The sequence below is a fragment of the Saccopteryx leptura genome, chromosome 8 (genome assembly GCF_036850995.1).
Source record: "Saccopteryx leptura isolate mSacLep1 chromosome 8, mSacLep1_pri_phased_curated, whole genome shotgun sequence".
Taxonomy (NCBI): Eukaryota; Metazoa; Chordata; class Mammalia; order Chiroptera; family Emballonuridae; genus Saccopteryx; species Saccopteryx leptura.
This window is the reverse complement of record NC_089510.1, coordinates 1,772,582-1,787,378: the sequence shown is the minus strand read 5'-3', so window position 1 is coordinate 1,787,378 and position 14,797 is coordinate 1,772,582. Positions and strand designations below refer to the sequence as shown.

General features: G+C 51.0%; 1 protein-coding gene and 1 long non-coding RNA gene across 3 annotated transcripts in view; one reads left to right on the top strand and one right to left on the bottom strand.

Moving 5' to 3' along the window:
• LOC136379798 (uncharacterized) overlaps positions 1-14,797 on the bottom strand; it is a 555,021-nt gene that overhangs the window by 118,760 nt on the left and 421,464 nt on the right. The gene's annotated exons all lie outside the window — the stretch shown is intronic.
• ATR (ATR serine/threonine kinase) overlaps positions 3,755-14,797 on the top strand; it is a 113,882-nt gene continuing 102,839 nt past the window's right edge. For both annotated transcript variants that reach the window (XM_066347347.1, XM_066347344.1), the window contains exons 1-3: positions 3,755-3,977; positions 12,649-12,740; positions 13,924-14,073. In XM_066347347.1, the coding sequence (XP_066203444.1) occupies positions 3,919-3,977; positions 12,649-12,740; positions 13,924-14,073 (301 nt within the window). In that variant the 5' untranslated portion in view covers positions 3,755-3,918. The remainder of the gene's footprint in view (positions 3,978-12,648; positions 12,741-13,923; positions 14,074-14,797) is intronic.

The following is a 14,797-nucleotide window of genomic DNA, read 5'->3' as shown; positions in this document are numbered from 1 at the left end:
CTCAAATATTATTAGTTTCCCTACTGAGAACTAGATGTTTTTTGTAATTTTTTTTTTTTTGCAGTGTTTCTACTAAATGAGACACATGTGTTTTTGCTATTTGGCTATACAGGTCCACTTATTCTGCTTTATTTAGTTTCAGCATGTTGACTGGTATTTGAGGCTTTATTCACTTGAAGCCAATGGACATGTGCCCTTTTTTTTTTTTACACCTGTCAATCTGTTTGACAATATTCAATACCTAGTAATATTGTTGATGCAGGGGAATGGCACAATTGTATTTGGGGTTTGAAAAGACTGCTCTTTCTGCTGTGTAGAACATTTCCACAGAATATCAGCATTAAGTAGAAAAAATTTTTTTTTCCTAATTATTAAACGTGCAAACTATTCAATAATGAAGGTGTATTTTGAAGTTCATTTCGGGTGGAAAAAGGAACCTGTCAAATTGTATTTTTTTTATCTCACTTTTTAAAATTTTTATTTATTTTTTTGCATTTTTCTGAAGCTGGAAAGGGAGAGGCAGTCAGACAGACTCTCGCACGCGCCCGACAGGGATCCACCCAGCACGCCCACCAGGGGGCGATGCTCTGCCCATTGGGGGGGGAGGGTCGCTCTGTTGTGACCAGAGCCAGTCTAGCGCCTGAGGCAGAGGCCACAGAGCCATTCTCAGTGCCCGGGCCATCTTTGCTCCAATGGAGCCTTGGCTGTGGGAGGGGAAGAGAGAGATAGAGAGGAAGGAGAGTGGGAGGGGTGGAGAAGCAGATGGGCGCTTCTCCTGTGTGCCCTGGCCGGAAATCGAACCTGGGACCTCAGCATGCCAGGCCGACGCTCTACCACTGAGCCAACCGGCCAGGGCCTTTATCTCACTTTTAAAGGATTTCTATTTTAATGTTTGCTCTGTGATGCTAATGATACAGTAGAATATTGACCTAATACCACAAATGAAGTTAAAAAACACACACACACACAAAAAAATCCAATGCATTATTAATGGGACTTGCAGAGCTGGGCTGCAAAGAGTTTGGGTATTTGACAGAGAAACCTAACGATCTCGGTCTCATTTGAGTTGTAGTGCCACCTAGTGGTCATTCCAACCGCAAAAGTTCCAGGAGGAACTTTCCGTTTCAGATGGAGTGCCGCAGTTTCCTGATCTCCCTGTGGAGCAGATAGGACTTCTCCCGTCCTTATCTTTCCATTGCATAGTATTTCTATATTTCTTTTGGCATTCACTAAATTTTTCTTTGCTTTAAATTTTCTGGGTTACTATATCCTTTCTACATCCGCAGATTGTACAGATAGGACTTGAAAGGGACTTTGTCTTGCTCACCTTTGTGTCACAGAAGAACCCGACACAACGTCTCGCACAAAAAATACCTTCTTGAATTAAATTAGGCTCCCAATGTATTGTTTCTAACGCTTGTTCTAATTCAGCCTTTTACAGTGACAATGCTATTCAGCCATTGCCTCTCATGTCATTTTTATTTTTGCCAGGGGAGAGTGGGAACGCAGTCCCCAGTGACCACAAATCACGCAGTCCAGTTTCCCACACTTGTGGAAATCACAGTTCGTGGTCATGGTATCTCCTCTGCCAAGTTAGTATTAACAATGTGATTTTTACCATCTTTCTTCATATGATCCAAAAATCAACACCTAACATTTGTTACTTTTTTAGTTGATAAACTGTTTTTCAACCTAAGCTTTAAAAAATATTTTTTTATACATTTTGGGATATGTTAACCATACAGATACAAATAGTAATATAACACCCACCCAAATAGAGCAAATATTAAACTTGTCATAATTAATTCAGATCCTCTTAAATGAAAACCCTCACAGGTATGTTGAAACCTCACAATTTCATTCTTCTGCAGTTAATGTATAGCTTCCCAACCCTTATATGTATACATATATATTCTTAGAATATATGTATGTATGCATAACTCACACAAAGTCTTTATTTTGTGGTTTTATGTTTTTGGTTTTTTTTTTTAATTGATTTTAACGAGAGGAAAGGAGAGAGAAAGAGAGAGGGACAGGAACATCCATTTCTTCCTGTACATGCCCTGACCAAGGATCAAACTGGCAACCTCTGTTTCCGGATGAAGCTCGAACCAACCGAGCTATCTGGCCAGGACTTTGTGTGTGTGTGTGTGTGTGTGGTGATTTTAGAATGATATGTAAGTGGTACACTATTATGTACTCCTTTGCAATTTGCAACATCATTTTCAGGATTTTTCTTGGTTAGCACGTGTTGCATAATGCATTCATTCTTTTTTTTTTCTTTTTTTTTTATTAATTTTTAGAGAGGAGAGAGAGAGAGAGAGAGAGAGAAGGGGGGAGGAGCAGGAAGCATCAACTCCCATATGTGCCTTGACCAGGCAAGCCCAGGGTTTTGAACCTGCGACCTCAGCATTCCAGGTCGACACTTTATCCACTGCGCCACCACAGGTCAGGCGCATAATGCATTCATTCTAACTATAGAATGATATTCAAGCGTATGACCCTACCACCTCTTATTTCATCTTTACCACGATCTTATAAAGTATATATTATTTATTCCATTTAGAGGTGAAACGCTGAAGTACAGAGAGGTTAAGTAACTTGACCTAGGTAACACAGTTTCTGAAAATGGAATGAGAATTTGTGCATGGTCTCTAATTCCTAATCCTAGGATCTTTCCACTGTATCATTCAACTATTTAACAAATATTTACTGAACACCAACTATGTGCCAGGCCATGATGTAGGTTCCTGGGTATCTAAGTAGAGAAGATCCTACTCTCAAGGAGCCTATATTCTAATTACCGGAGACAGTCAATAGAATAGTATGCAACACAGCACTTGGTTCTGGTTCTAAGTGCTGTGAAGAAAAAGAAAGCAGGTGGAGGCGAAGAGTGGCATTTCAGCGCTCTCTGGTGGCGCTCCAGCAAATACCTGAAGAGGAGCGACGAGAGAGGGGCGTTCAAGGTCAAGGCAAGGGGTTCAACAAATGCCAACTCCCTGAGGCAGAAGCATACATGGTTATCATTCCATAACGTTGATATTTGTCTTCTTTTTAGATACTGTATCCACTCTCCATGTGCAAAGAACACGTGGAAGCCCACTGCGCGGCTATGCCTGCTTACACGCACTCTTTTGACATGTTAACGGTCTCCGGTGATGGGTTGGGTTGGGCCAGAACATGTCTCCAGACAGAATCCACAGATGGACTGGAGGCGCCCCTTAAGATGGCAACGCAGCACTGCTGCTCACCGGAGGAGAGACCTGGACACACAGCTCGACCCCCTTTCTGTATATGAAAGACTGGGGAAATCTTCCAGGACACCCGGGTGACAAGAAGCTAGAAAAGCTGCGGAAACAGAAAGGGCAGGGAGGAGCCCCCTTCTGCACCCTGCGTCAGAAAAGCTGCCGAGAGAGGGAGAGGAACACGAGGATTATACAGCCAGGGTTCTCGTCTTGGCTCTAACCCCGCGGGATTAGCTCGGTTCCCAGGTGTGTGACGTGGAGTCCAGCCGGTGTGCCTCCTCGCACTGGGGAGCGGCTGTACCGAGTGTTTCCCTGTGGGAGCTAAGGAGCAGCGCGCCCCGGCCCCGCCCCCGGCCCCACCCACCCCGCTGTGAGGCCCCGCCCACTGTGAGGCCCCGCCCACTGTGAGCCCCCTAGCCCCGCCCACCCGCGCGCCTTCCCTGCCGGAAGCCGCCGGGGAAGCCCGCCCTGCGCGTGCGCCCGCGCAAACCCCCCGGGCCGTCGCCCTCGGCGCAGAGGGGCGGGTCTGGCGCGCGCAGCCGCCGCGGCTTCCAGGAGGAGGTTTGAACTCCGCGAGGCCCCGTCGGGCGCCGCTCCTTCCCGGCAGAGACGCGGCCGTGGGGCCGCCGCGAGCCCGCCTGCGCGCCGTGGACGGGCCCCGCGCCGCCTCAGCATGGGCGAGCCCGGCCTGGAGCTGGCGTCCATGATCCCCGCCTTGCGGGAGCTGGGCAGGTAGGCCGGCCGGCCGTCGCGGTCCTCACGTGGGGGTCCCTTCCCCGTCCGCACGCGCGCTCGTCCGGCCTCGGAGGCGGCGGCCCGGGGCTCCCCGCCCGGCCCGGTGGCAGCGCTCGCGCGGGAGTGGCTGTTCAGCGCTCCGCGTAGACCCAGAGCTCCGGTGCGGGGAGAATCGGCCACCGGCTCTGGTTCTGGTTCCGGTTCTGCGCGCGGCGGCCCGCTCCTCCCGGGGGGCGGTGGGGAGACCGCTGGCCGCCCCGGCTCGGCGGACCCCGGCGGGGCGCTGCCCACCCCGGAGGACGGCGCGGACCGGCCTCCCTGCGTCCCGGGGCCGAGGCGGGGTGTCCTGGGGGCGGGCGCCACTCGCGGGCGCTCAGCTCCGGCCGCGGTCCCCGCGTCCCGGCTCCTTATACGGTTCCCACCCGCGGAGCGCTGCGTCCCACTCGGCTCCCGGGTGGCGGGACCCGCCGCGTCTGGTGTCGCACGCTGTGCACATGGTCACTGCGTGTTCCCGGTCAGCAGAGCAGCACCCGCCTTTCCAGCTGACGGCGGAGCCACCCGGACCAGCGCCCGTAGACCCGGTCCACCTTCTGGGCTCAGCGCCCGTGGTCCGGCCCACCTTCTGGGCTCAGCGCCCGTGGACCGGTCCACCTTCTGGGCTCAGCGCCCGTGGACCGGCCCACCTTCCGGGCTCAGCGCCCGTGGACTCGGCCCACCTTCCGGGCCAGTTCCCGTGGACACGGTGCACCCTCCAGGCTCAGCGCCCGTGGACCGGTCCACCTTCCGGGCCAGCGCCCGTAGACCCGATCCACCTTCCGGGCTCAGCGCCCGTGGACTCGGTCCACCCTCTGGGCTCAGCGCCCGTGGACCGGTCCACCTTCCGGGCCAGCGCCCGTAGACCCGGTCCACCTTTCGGGCCAGTGCCCGTGGACACGGTGCACCCTCCGGGCTCAGCGCTGGGCCCGGCGTGTTCTGCTCGGACGTGGAACCCATTCGCTGATGCCGGCTTCTCCGTTCCGTTCTCGCTCCCTCCGAGGCATCGGCAGGAGGCTCTCCCGTCCATGGTCACCCTCCGGGTCCTTCACTGGCAGCCACGCGAAAGGCATGGATTGGAGAGAGCTGCTCCGCAGAGCACTGTCCCTGCCGGTGTGCAGTGTCCTGGCTGTCCCGTCGCCGCTGCCGCAGTGTCCCAGCGTGTCCGCCGTATGGGAGGCAGCGAATGTTCCCTCCAGGGAGATGCGGAGCCCCGAAGGACACAGAGAGCGACCCCGTGCGCCGGCAGGCCCCCAGGCCTCCTCTCCCGGCTGGTGTTACTCTTGCGGACGGTGGCAGTGAGATTTCTGGGGAAAGTGGGATGTCATGCAGTGATGCTTGGGCTCTTCTTGCTCTGTGTCTCTGAGGTGACAGTTGTTCCAGCCTTTTCTCTGCCCGGCCTTTCTGGGTGGGCGCCTGCTCTCAGCTGCACTCTGCTGTTTGATGAGGCCTGATGTCTTTTGCCAAGGCGTGTCCATCGGAAGTGCAACTGCGTGTACTTTTCTTATTTTTTATTTTATTTCTTTATTTTTTATTCAAGTTCACCGATGTAGGGGTATTTCAGTAAATAATACAGTGTTCATTCATTTTCCAGACCAAGAACCTGAGAATCATTCTTCACTGCCCTGGTGCTTTGGGGCTGTGTGCTTGGCTCTCTCTTCACCATCTTCCCGAGTCACTTTATCTCTAGCCCTGTGACTTTATAGATCAGCTAAATGCCGATAACTCCCAGACTTTTATGAGATGTCAGTTCTGTTGCTTACGGAACATCTACACCCAGGAATGAAAATGAACACACCAAGAGCAGACCTCCTGATTTGCTGCTCCTCCCAATGGGTCATTGTAAATGTACCCACCAGCAGCCCAGGAGTGATCCTTGATTCGTGCCCTTATCCCCGGTGACCCATCCGTAAGTCTCATCAGCACTTCCTTTAAAAGACACTTCTCATCTTCCCTGCTGCCACTGTAACTCTCATTTGGACGACTACTGTAACCAAATGAGACTACTACTGTAACCTCTCAGCTTATCTCTCCATTGCCATCCCCCCCCCCCCCCCGTTTACAGTGGAATTCCCACTCAACAATCAAAAGTGATTTTGATAACTGTGAATCATACTGTAGATTATATAGCATCAGTCCCCTGCTCAAAGCCTTCCTCTGGCTTTCTGTGGCACACTTGGAATAAAATCCAAACTCCTTTACCACAGCTCTAAAACCCTGTGTCATCTGGCCTCTGCCTGCCTCAGACCTCATGACCGAGTGTCTGCCCCTTGCTCCCTCTACTCCAATAGCATGGTTCTTATCTTCTGTGCCCACCAAGGTCCTCCCTGCCCTCAGTCCTTGTCACTTGCTGTTCCTTCTCTCTGAACACTGGCCAGTTCCATTCAGGTGTCATTTCAGAGTGGCCTTCTCCGATCCTCCTGTGTAGAATTACTTTGTAATCACAGGTTGTGATAGATGCTATTAAGATATTAAATGAGACAGTGGGAGGGAGATATGGTCCAGGAGCAGCTGCATTAGCCAGTAGGGGAGGTTTGGATGGCAGAAAGCAGCCAGTGATTGGAAAGGTGTCTGGGATGGAACAGGAAGTCCAAAGGCCCCTATGTGGGAGTGAGCCTGCGTTTGGAAGGACGGGAAGGAGGAGGAAAAGGAGGCGGTGGGATTAGTAAGGATGAAGGGAGAAGCAGGCAGGGGCCTGGTCCTTTAGAACCTTCCAGACCAGGGTAAGGAGTTGGCTTTTATTTTAAGTGCGGTGGGAAAACCATTGGAAGGTCTAAACAGGGAAATAACACCATTGAATTCATGTTTTAAAAACATGTTTAGCTGCCTGATTGGGGGTAACACAATGGGTAGAGCGTAGACCTGGAATGCTGAGGTCCCAGATTCGAAACCCCGAGATCACTGGCTTGTGCGTAGGCTTTGCAGTTTCAGTGCAGGGTTGCTGGCTTGAGCCCAAGGTCGCTGGCTTGAGCTCAGAGGTCGCTGGCTTGAGCAGGGGGTCACTGGCTTAGATGGAGCCCCACATTCAAGGCACCTATGAGAAACAATCAATGGAGAACAAAAAGTTGATGCTTCTCATCTCACTCCATTCCTGTCTCTCTCACAAAACAAAAAAGCCCCCCAAAAATGTTTTACCTCTCTTCTTCTTAAAACCTTCCCAGCGTCTTGTCTCGTTGCCTTCTGTACAAAATCCAGCCTCCGTAGTTCACCCTTTGGCCTTGTCTGAGATTCTGGAGCAGCCTGTGTTTATTCCTGAGCCTTGGTTTCTTTCCTCCGTGGGGCTCGCCTTTCTCCCTTCCCTTGTTTTCCCTGCCTCGCCCCTTAGGGACCCTGCTTTTTTATCTCCTCCTCCAGGGCGCCTTGACTGCTTGGCCCTTCTCAGGACTGAGTGGCCCTCTTGTGCTCTGTGTTGGCACCATGCTGCGTTCAAACGATTTGCCCTTTAATTTACAAATTGTTGTGGGGCAGACGATGCACAGTATCCTCCTGGTTATCTGGTTTTGAGTGCGTCCTCGTAGGAGGTAGGTGCCCGAGTGTCTGCTGCTTATGTCAGAGCATCCTGTGACGCTTAAGTTTCCACTCAAATAGTACAGTGTGTATATGTACACACACACACTGTCCCCTGTCCCCCAAGTGGAACTGCTGTGTCTGCCCGTGCTCCTGTCTGGCCTCGTCCGCGTGCACGCAGCGTCTCGGCCCAGCAGTGCTCCGGGCACAGACGGAACTTTGCGTTCTGCCCTTTTGGCTTCCTGTCCTGCCCTGAGTGTTTTTCTGTGTTGTTAGGTGGTCATCATCTTTCTCATACGAATTGTTGCACCCTGTTCCAAAGAGTACATAAATAACTTAATAACTATCACCCTAATGTAAGTCACTGAAGTGGTTCCCTATTCCAGTGGTCCCCAACCCCCGGGCCGCGGACCAGTACCGGTCTGTGGGCCATTTGGTACCACAGCCTAGGAGTGATCCTTGATTCGTGCCCTTATCCCCGATGACCCATCCGCAAGTCCACAGAGAAAGAATATTATTTCCGTTTTACTTATATTTAAGTCTGAACGATGTTTTATTTTTTAAAAATGACCAGATTCCCTCTGTTACATCCGTCTAAGACTCACTCTTGACTCTTGTCTCAGTCATGTGATACATTTATCCGTCCCACCCTAAAGGCCGGTCCGTGAAACTATTTCCTGACATTAAACCGGTTCGTGGCCCAAAAAAGGTTGGGGACCACTGCCCTATTCCCCCTGTCACAAATGACGCAGTGCATGTTTTATGGAGACAGCGTCTTGCTTCGTCTGAGTTCCTTCCTCAGGTCCCTTCCCAAGGGTGAGATAGCTATGTCAAAGGGCACGAATGGGTTAATAATTCCTGCCCACGAGCTCAGTGGCACAGCTTCCCTGGTCTTCCGAGAGGGGTGGGGGGTGGGGAGAGAGTGCACCAGGTATGTCCCTGTGTCTGTTGGTGTCACTGGGGGGGGGGGGACTGACCCCCAGGCTGATCAGCTTTGAGGACCGGCTGTGACCACAGCACAGGAGCTGCCTAGCAGGAGTCGACCCTACAGAGCAGGACTGGCTTCAGTGGGGCTTTGCTGCTCCCCCAGTCTGCCCCTTGAGTGTGTCATTCATGGAGGTGGTTGGGTTGTAACCCAGGGTGATCTGAAGCTGACCACAGGTGCACTGGCTCTGGGGCCTCCCGGGAAGTGCAAGGTCAGCCACCACCTGTGCCCTGCCTGGAGCACCTGGCATGAGCTACAGAGCACTGTGCAGATGGCTGCTACTTGTGCTGGGCATTGAGGTGCCCGGGAGGGGCCAATGAACCAATGCTGGCTATGGCTCCTGCCAGGCCTGGGGCCACTTAGCAAGAGGTATGGGGTACACAGAGGCCAGATGCTGCTTATTTGAGATTTTAGGAAAGTGCAAAGCAGGAGCCAACACAGGCCATTTGTATGGAAAAGTCACTGGTAAACGGCTTGGGTGGGCCAGCAGGTTGGGTGGGGAGGGGTCTCGGTCCAGCTGGGTGGCGTGAACAGTGAGAGCCAGGATGATGGGGACTCAGATATGGTGTCCACCTGCTGGCTCTGTAGGGAGGGAGGTGTCTCAGTGAAGGAACAGTGACCTCTGCCAGCACTTCTGTGTGAGAGAAAACTGCCCCCATTGATGTTGACGGGCACAGTCCAGTTCCTCCCCGTGTGCCCCTGCTGCCCTTCAAGCTGCTGCCCCAGCGCTGGAGCCCAGAGGGAGGGAGTCTGAGGCAGTCCCTGTGGGCCCTTTAAGAGGAACGCCTGGGACTCCAGCAGCTCCGTCTCCCTCAGCCACAGTCCCTGCTGGTTTTACAGCCAGAAGCTGTGGGACTTCTCTTCCCGGCTCTGGAGCCTGGGCGGGGTCCTGGGCTGGGGCTGGGACCCCTTGCCCTTCAGAGGTGGACCTTCACACCTGAGACCTCCCTCCTGATTTTAAACCACCTCCTGCAGGGTGGGACCAGCCCGTCCCTTGTCCCCGCCCCTCCTACCAGTCTTGATGTGGCTTCCTGAACTCCCTAGACTTCCCTTCAGCCAGATCTCAGGCGGTTCTGAGTGACGGCTGCTCTGCCGTCCAGCTGTGACTTGGCTGTGGGTGTGGGAGGAGGTGAGGGCGTGTTCACCGGCACTGCCCTCATGTTTACCATGCGGGCCTGCATGTCTGACCTTTGGTGTTTTCATGATGATGAGTCTTGGAATGGGCTTCCTTGGGTTCATCATGTTTGGGACTCTTCTGTGCTTCCTGGACTTGCGTGTCTGTTTCCTTCACAGGTTAGGGATGTTTTCTGTCATTTTTTTTCCCCTTAGGTTTTCAACTTTTGGTTCTGTAGTAGAGACCAATAGTACAGTCTCTATGAATGTCCATCTCCTCATCTGCAAATTAAGGGTCAATATTTCGATCTTATTGCTTGTAAAAAATGAAATAATACGGACAGTAGTTTTTAGCTTTTTAGGTATTACATGATGATAACCTGTAGCTTTAGGCTAGGTATTTCTTGAGGTCTGTAACTGTAATTTGACAACCTTTTGGACATCCCACTTAGTTGTTTCCTTGAGACCTTAGGCTCAGTATTTCTCTGGCTGGCTTTGTTTCTCTCCCCAGACGGGGCTTCCTCCTGTGTAGACTGTGGTGAGGGATCTCAGCCCACCTCGGGGAGAGGGCGTGGTTGAGTGTGCAGTCTCCCCCCACTAGTCTGTCTCTTTCAGAGTCCCAGCAGAAGCTCCTGACGTTGCGCCTGGTGCATCACAGGTGCTCGGTAAATATTTGTTGATCGCATGAATGAGTAATCCTATGCGATGGAACACAGACTTCCTACTCTGCTCTTATATTCTGTTCTGTGGTGGTTTACACCAAATCATGGAGTTTAAGTTAAATTCATTTAGGATTCTAGGATACCATTTTTTTATTTAACTATTATATCATCTCTTTATTATTTTTCCTTGATTGATCCTAAAATACAATATATGTATTTTTTCACATTTTTTAAGTTTTTGTGATAACTTTTTTTTTTTTTTTTTTTTTTTTTTGCATTTTTCTGAAGCTGGAAACAGGGAGAGACAGTCAGACAGACTCCCGCATGCGCCCGACCGGGATCCACCTGGCACGCCCACCAGGGGGCGACGTTCTGCCCACCAGGGGGCGATGCTCTGCCCATCCTGGGCGTCGCCATGTTGCGACCAGAGCCACTCTAGCGCCTGAGGCAGAGGCCACAGAGCCATGCCCAGCGCCCGGGCCATCTTTGCTCCAATGGAGCCTCGGCTGCGGGAGGGGAAGAGAGAGACAGAGAGGAAGGAGAGGGGGAGGGGTGGAGAAGCAAATGGGCGCTTCTCCTGTGTGCCCTGGCCGGGAATCGAACCCGGGTCCTCCGCACGCTAGGCCGACGCTCTACCGCTGGACCAACCGGCCAGGGCCTGTGATAACTTTAAACATACAAAATAAGACAAAATGATACATTGATTTTCCATGTAGTCACCACCCAATAATCAATTTATGGGCCTTTTCCTTTCAACTCATTACTTTGAAGCAAATTACATCATTTTATCAATAAATAACAGTAATTATCTCTGAAGGGTAAATACTTTTTTATTTTAAGTGAGAGAAGGGGAGAGAGACAAGACTCCTGCCTGCGACCTGACCGGGGTTCCATCCAGCACCCTTGTTTTGGGCCAGTGCTCGAATTAACTGAGCTATGTTTAGTACCTGAGGTTGATGCTGATGCTGGGACCAATGAGCCATCCTCAGCAACCGCTTAGGCCGTGCTTGAACCAGTCCGGCCACTGGCTGTGGGAGGGGGAGAGAGAGAAGGGGGAAAGGGAGGGGAGGAGAAGCAGATGGTCGCTTCTCCTGTGTGCCCCGACCGAAAATCACACCCGGGACATGCGCACACTAGGCCAATGCTCTATCTACTGAGCCAACCGACCAGGGCCAAGAAAGACTTCTTAAACACACCACAATACCATATCACACCTTAAAGTAATAATCTCTTAATAACATCAGATATCCTGTCTCTGTTCTAATTTTCCCAGGGGTCTTATATTACGGGCTAACAGTTTTTATTCTGAATCAGATTCAGCGTAGGTTTATACGTGGTTTATAAGTGGTTGATACGGCTCTCATGTCTTAGTTGTAGGTCTCCTGCTCTCTTTTCCTTGGAATTTATTTGTTGAAAAAACTGTGTTCTGTCGATTTTTAACAGTGTAGGTCAGCTCCACTCAATAGAAATATAATGCATATGTGAAATTTGGATGTTCCAGTTGCCACATTATACAAAGGAAAAGGAAATAGGTGAAATTAATTTTTAATTATATATTTAACTCTGATAATACTTCAACATGTAATTAACATAAAGTTATTGAGATGTTGTGATTTTTTTTTTTTTTTTTTTGCATTTTTCTGAAGTTGGAAACGGGGAGGCAGTCAGACAGACTCCCGCATGCGCCCGACCGGGATCCACCGGCACACCCACCAGGGGGCGATGCTCTGCCCATCTGGGCTGTTGCTCTGTTTGGACCAGAGCCATTCTAGCTCCTGAGGCTGAGGCCATGGAGCCATCCTCAGTGCTCGGGCCAACTTTGGTCCAATGGAGCCTTGGCTGCTGGAGGGGGAGAGAGAGACAGAGAGGAAGGGGGGGGAGGGGTGGAGAAGCAGATGGGCGCTTCTCCTGTGTGCCCTGGCCGGAATCAAACCGGGGACTCCTGCACGCCAGGCCAACACTCTACCACTGAGCCAACCAGCCAGGGCCAGATGTTGTGATATTTTTTTGTACCAACTATTCAAAATCCAATGTATATTTTATATGTAGAGTCCGTCTGAGTTTAGGCTCAGCAGATTTAAAGTGCTCGGTCCCTACTGCGTGTGGCTGCTGTCACCACGGCGGCTGGCCACCGTGCTGGCCTGGGCGGTGTAGGCTTTGCGGATTGGATGCTGTGGTGGAATACAGCAGGTCCTGTTTTCCTCGTAAATTGGTGGTAACATGTATTTAGGTTTTCCTTTAAATAGAAGAATATTGTGACTGTCAGTGTTAAAATTATGCACATTTGATAAGTTGAGCATTTGAGAATGTCTTACGATTGAAACTGCGACTCCCTTCAGAGGTGCGGCCCTGTCTGTCTGTGTTTCAGCGCCGGTCCAGAGGAGTACAGCACCGTTGTGCAGAAGCCGCGGCAGATCCTCTGTCAGTTTATTGACCGAATCCTCACAGATGTGAACGTTGGTGAGTAGTTATTATGTCTCATATTAGAACTCAAGTTGTTTTCCTTTCCGGTCTGGTTGGATAGCTCAGTTGGTTAGAGCATCAGACCGAAGCACAGAGGTTGCTGGTTTGATCCCCAGTCAGGGCACATACAGGAGCAGAACAACGTTCCTGTCTCTCTAAAATCAAGAAAATAAGCATTAAAATGAGTGAGTGAATGAATGAATGAATGAATGGATTCTTTTCCATATAGACAACATTTTGCAAGCAGTTTTCTCCATTTAGTTTTCTAAAATTAGTATTTACGATAGTTACTATTTTCAAGCAAGTTACTTACAGTATAATTTGTTACATAATGTGAATTAGGCTTTTAAAGTAAGTCTTTTCCTACTTGTTACCTAGATTTTCCTGCTGCTTACTATGACTTCTTTGGTAAAAAATATTATTATGGATTAAAAAACATACTTGGCCAGTTCCAAAGATGTGGCTGAGTTTTAGTTAGGTCTTGTGCCGGTGGTTGAAAAAGACAAATGCCGTAAGAAACTGGTGACTCTGTGTGTGAGTTGTTGCGTCGACTCCTGTCTGTGTTTCCTGTCCGTGGCAGTCTAGAAGACAGATGACAGACAGATGACAGACGTGATGGTGTCGCCTGTGTCATAGGTGTCAGCGCTGCAGTGGAGGGCAGTCCCTCAGCGAGCCGTGCGGCTCAGGGTTTATACACTTGATTCCAAATTTGGCACAGATTTTATGACTGGTGATAGTTACTCACCTTTCTCTTTCCAACCAGTACAAGTACGCGTCTCTGAAAAGCACAGAGGACTGAGAAGGCTTGCAGGGTGTGCTCCTCCTGTTAGCCCCCCAGCCCCTCCCCGGGTGCCCTCTGACCCCTCGTCATTTAGGGGGAGGCAGCCTCGCTGCACCTTCCCCTCACCGTGTCCTCGACTGGGGACGAGGCAGTTGACTTACTGTATTGTCATCATGAATGTGTTTGTCTGCCTCCCCGTCAGGGGACTGTTTATCCTCAGACCTGAGCACAGGGCGGGCATGTTGTCGGCCACGGGACACATTTGGTGAGGGGATGCGTAACCGATGAGTGAGCACGGTTACTCAGCATCTGAAATGAGAAAGGGGGGCGGTGGCGGTGAGCCCCTTAACAGAGCACCGCTGACTTGTCCCAGCTCTGCAGTGAGCCTTGTATTTTTAGTTGCTCTAGAACTCGTCAAGAAAACGGACTCTCAGCCAACCTCGGTGATGCTGCTCGATTTCATCCAGCATATCATGAAGTCCTCCCCACTGATGTTTGTAAACGTGAGTGGGGGCTGTGGGCAGACGGAGGCCAAAGGCAGCTGTATCGGTGAGTCCTGGTGTGGGCATTCGTGCAGTCTGTCTTGTGACACCTACCTCCTCTCTGGACAGAACACGTACATAGACATATTCTAGCCGTACTTGCTATAAATTGAAGGAGCAAAATGGTGGTGGTTACTTTCAGGCATCCTAATTGTTTTCTTCTGTTACGAGCTAGATACCCACAATGCAACAAGCTTTATCAAAGTTGCTTGTTTGCCATGGAATACCTTAGCTGTTTTCTTTTTTCTGGTTTTGGTAATCTCTTTCTCTAGGTTAGGCATTAACAAAAATGGCCCACAGGCAGGCTGCCTGTTTTAATTTTTATTTATTTATTTATTTGTATTTTTCTGAAGTGAGAAGTGGGAGGGCAGAGAGACAGACTCCCGCATACGCCTGACCAGGATCCACCTGGCATGCCCACCAGGGGGCGATGCTCTGCCCATCTGGGGCATCGCTCCACTGCAACCAGAGCCATTCTAGCACCTGAGGCAGAGGCCACAGAGCCATCCTCAGCGCCCGGGCCAACTTTGCTCCAATGGAGCCTCGGCTGCGGGAGGGGAAGAGAGAGACAGAGAGGAAGGAGAGGGGGAGGGGTGGAGAAGCAGATGGGCGCTTCTCCTGTGTGCCCTGGCCGGGGATCGAACCTGGGACTCCTGCACGCCAGGCCGACGCTCTACCACTGAGCCAACCGGCCAGGGCCTGCCTGTTTTTATAACTATTTATGGTAACAC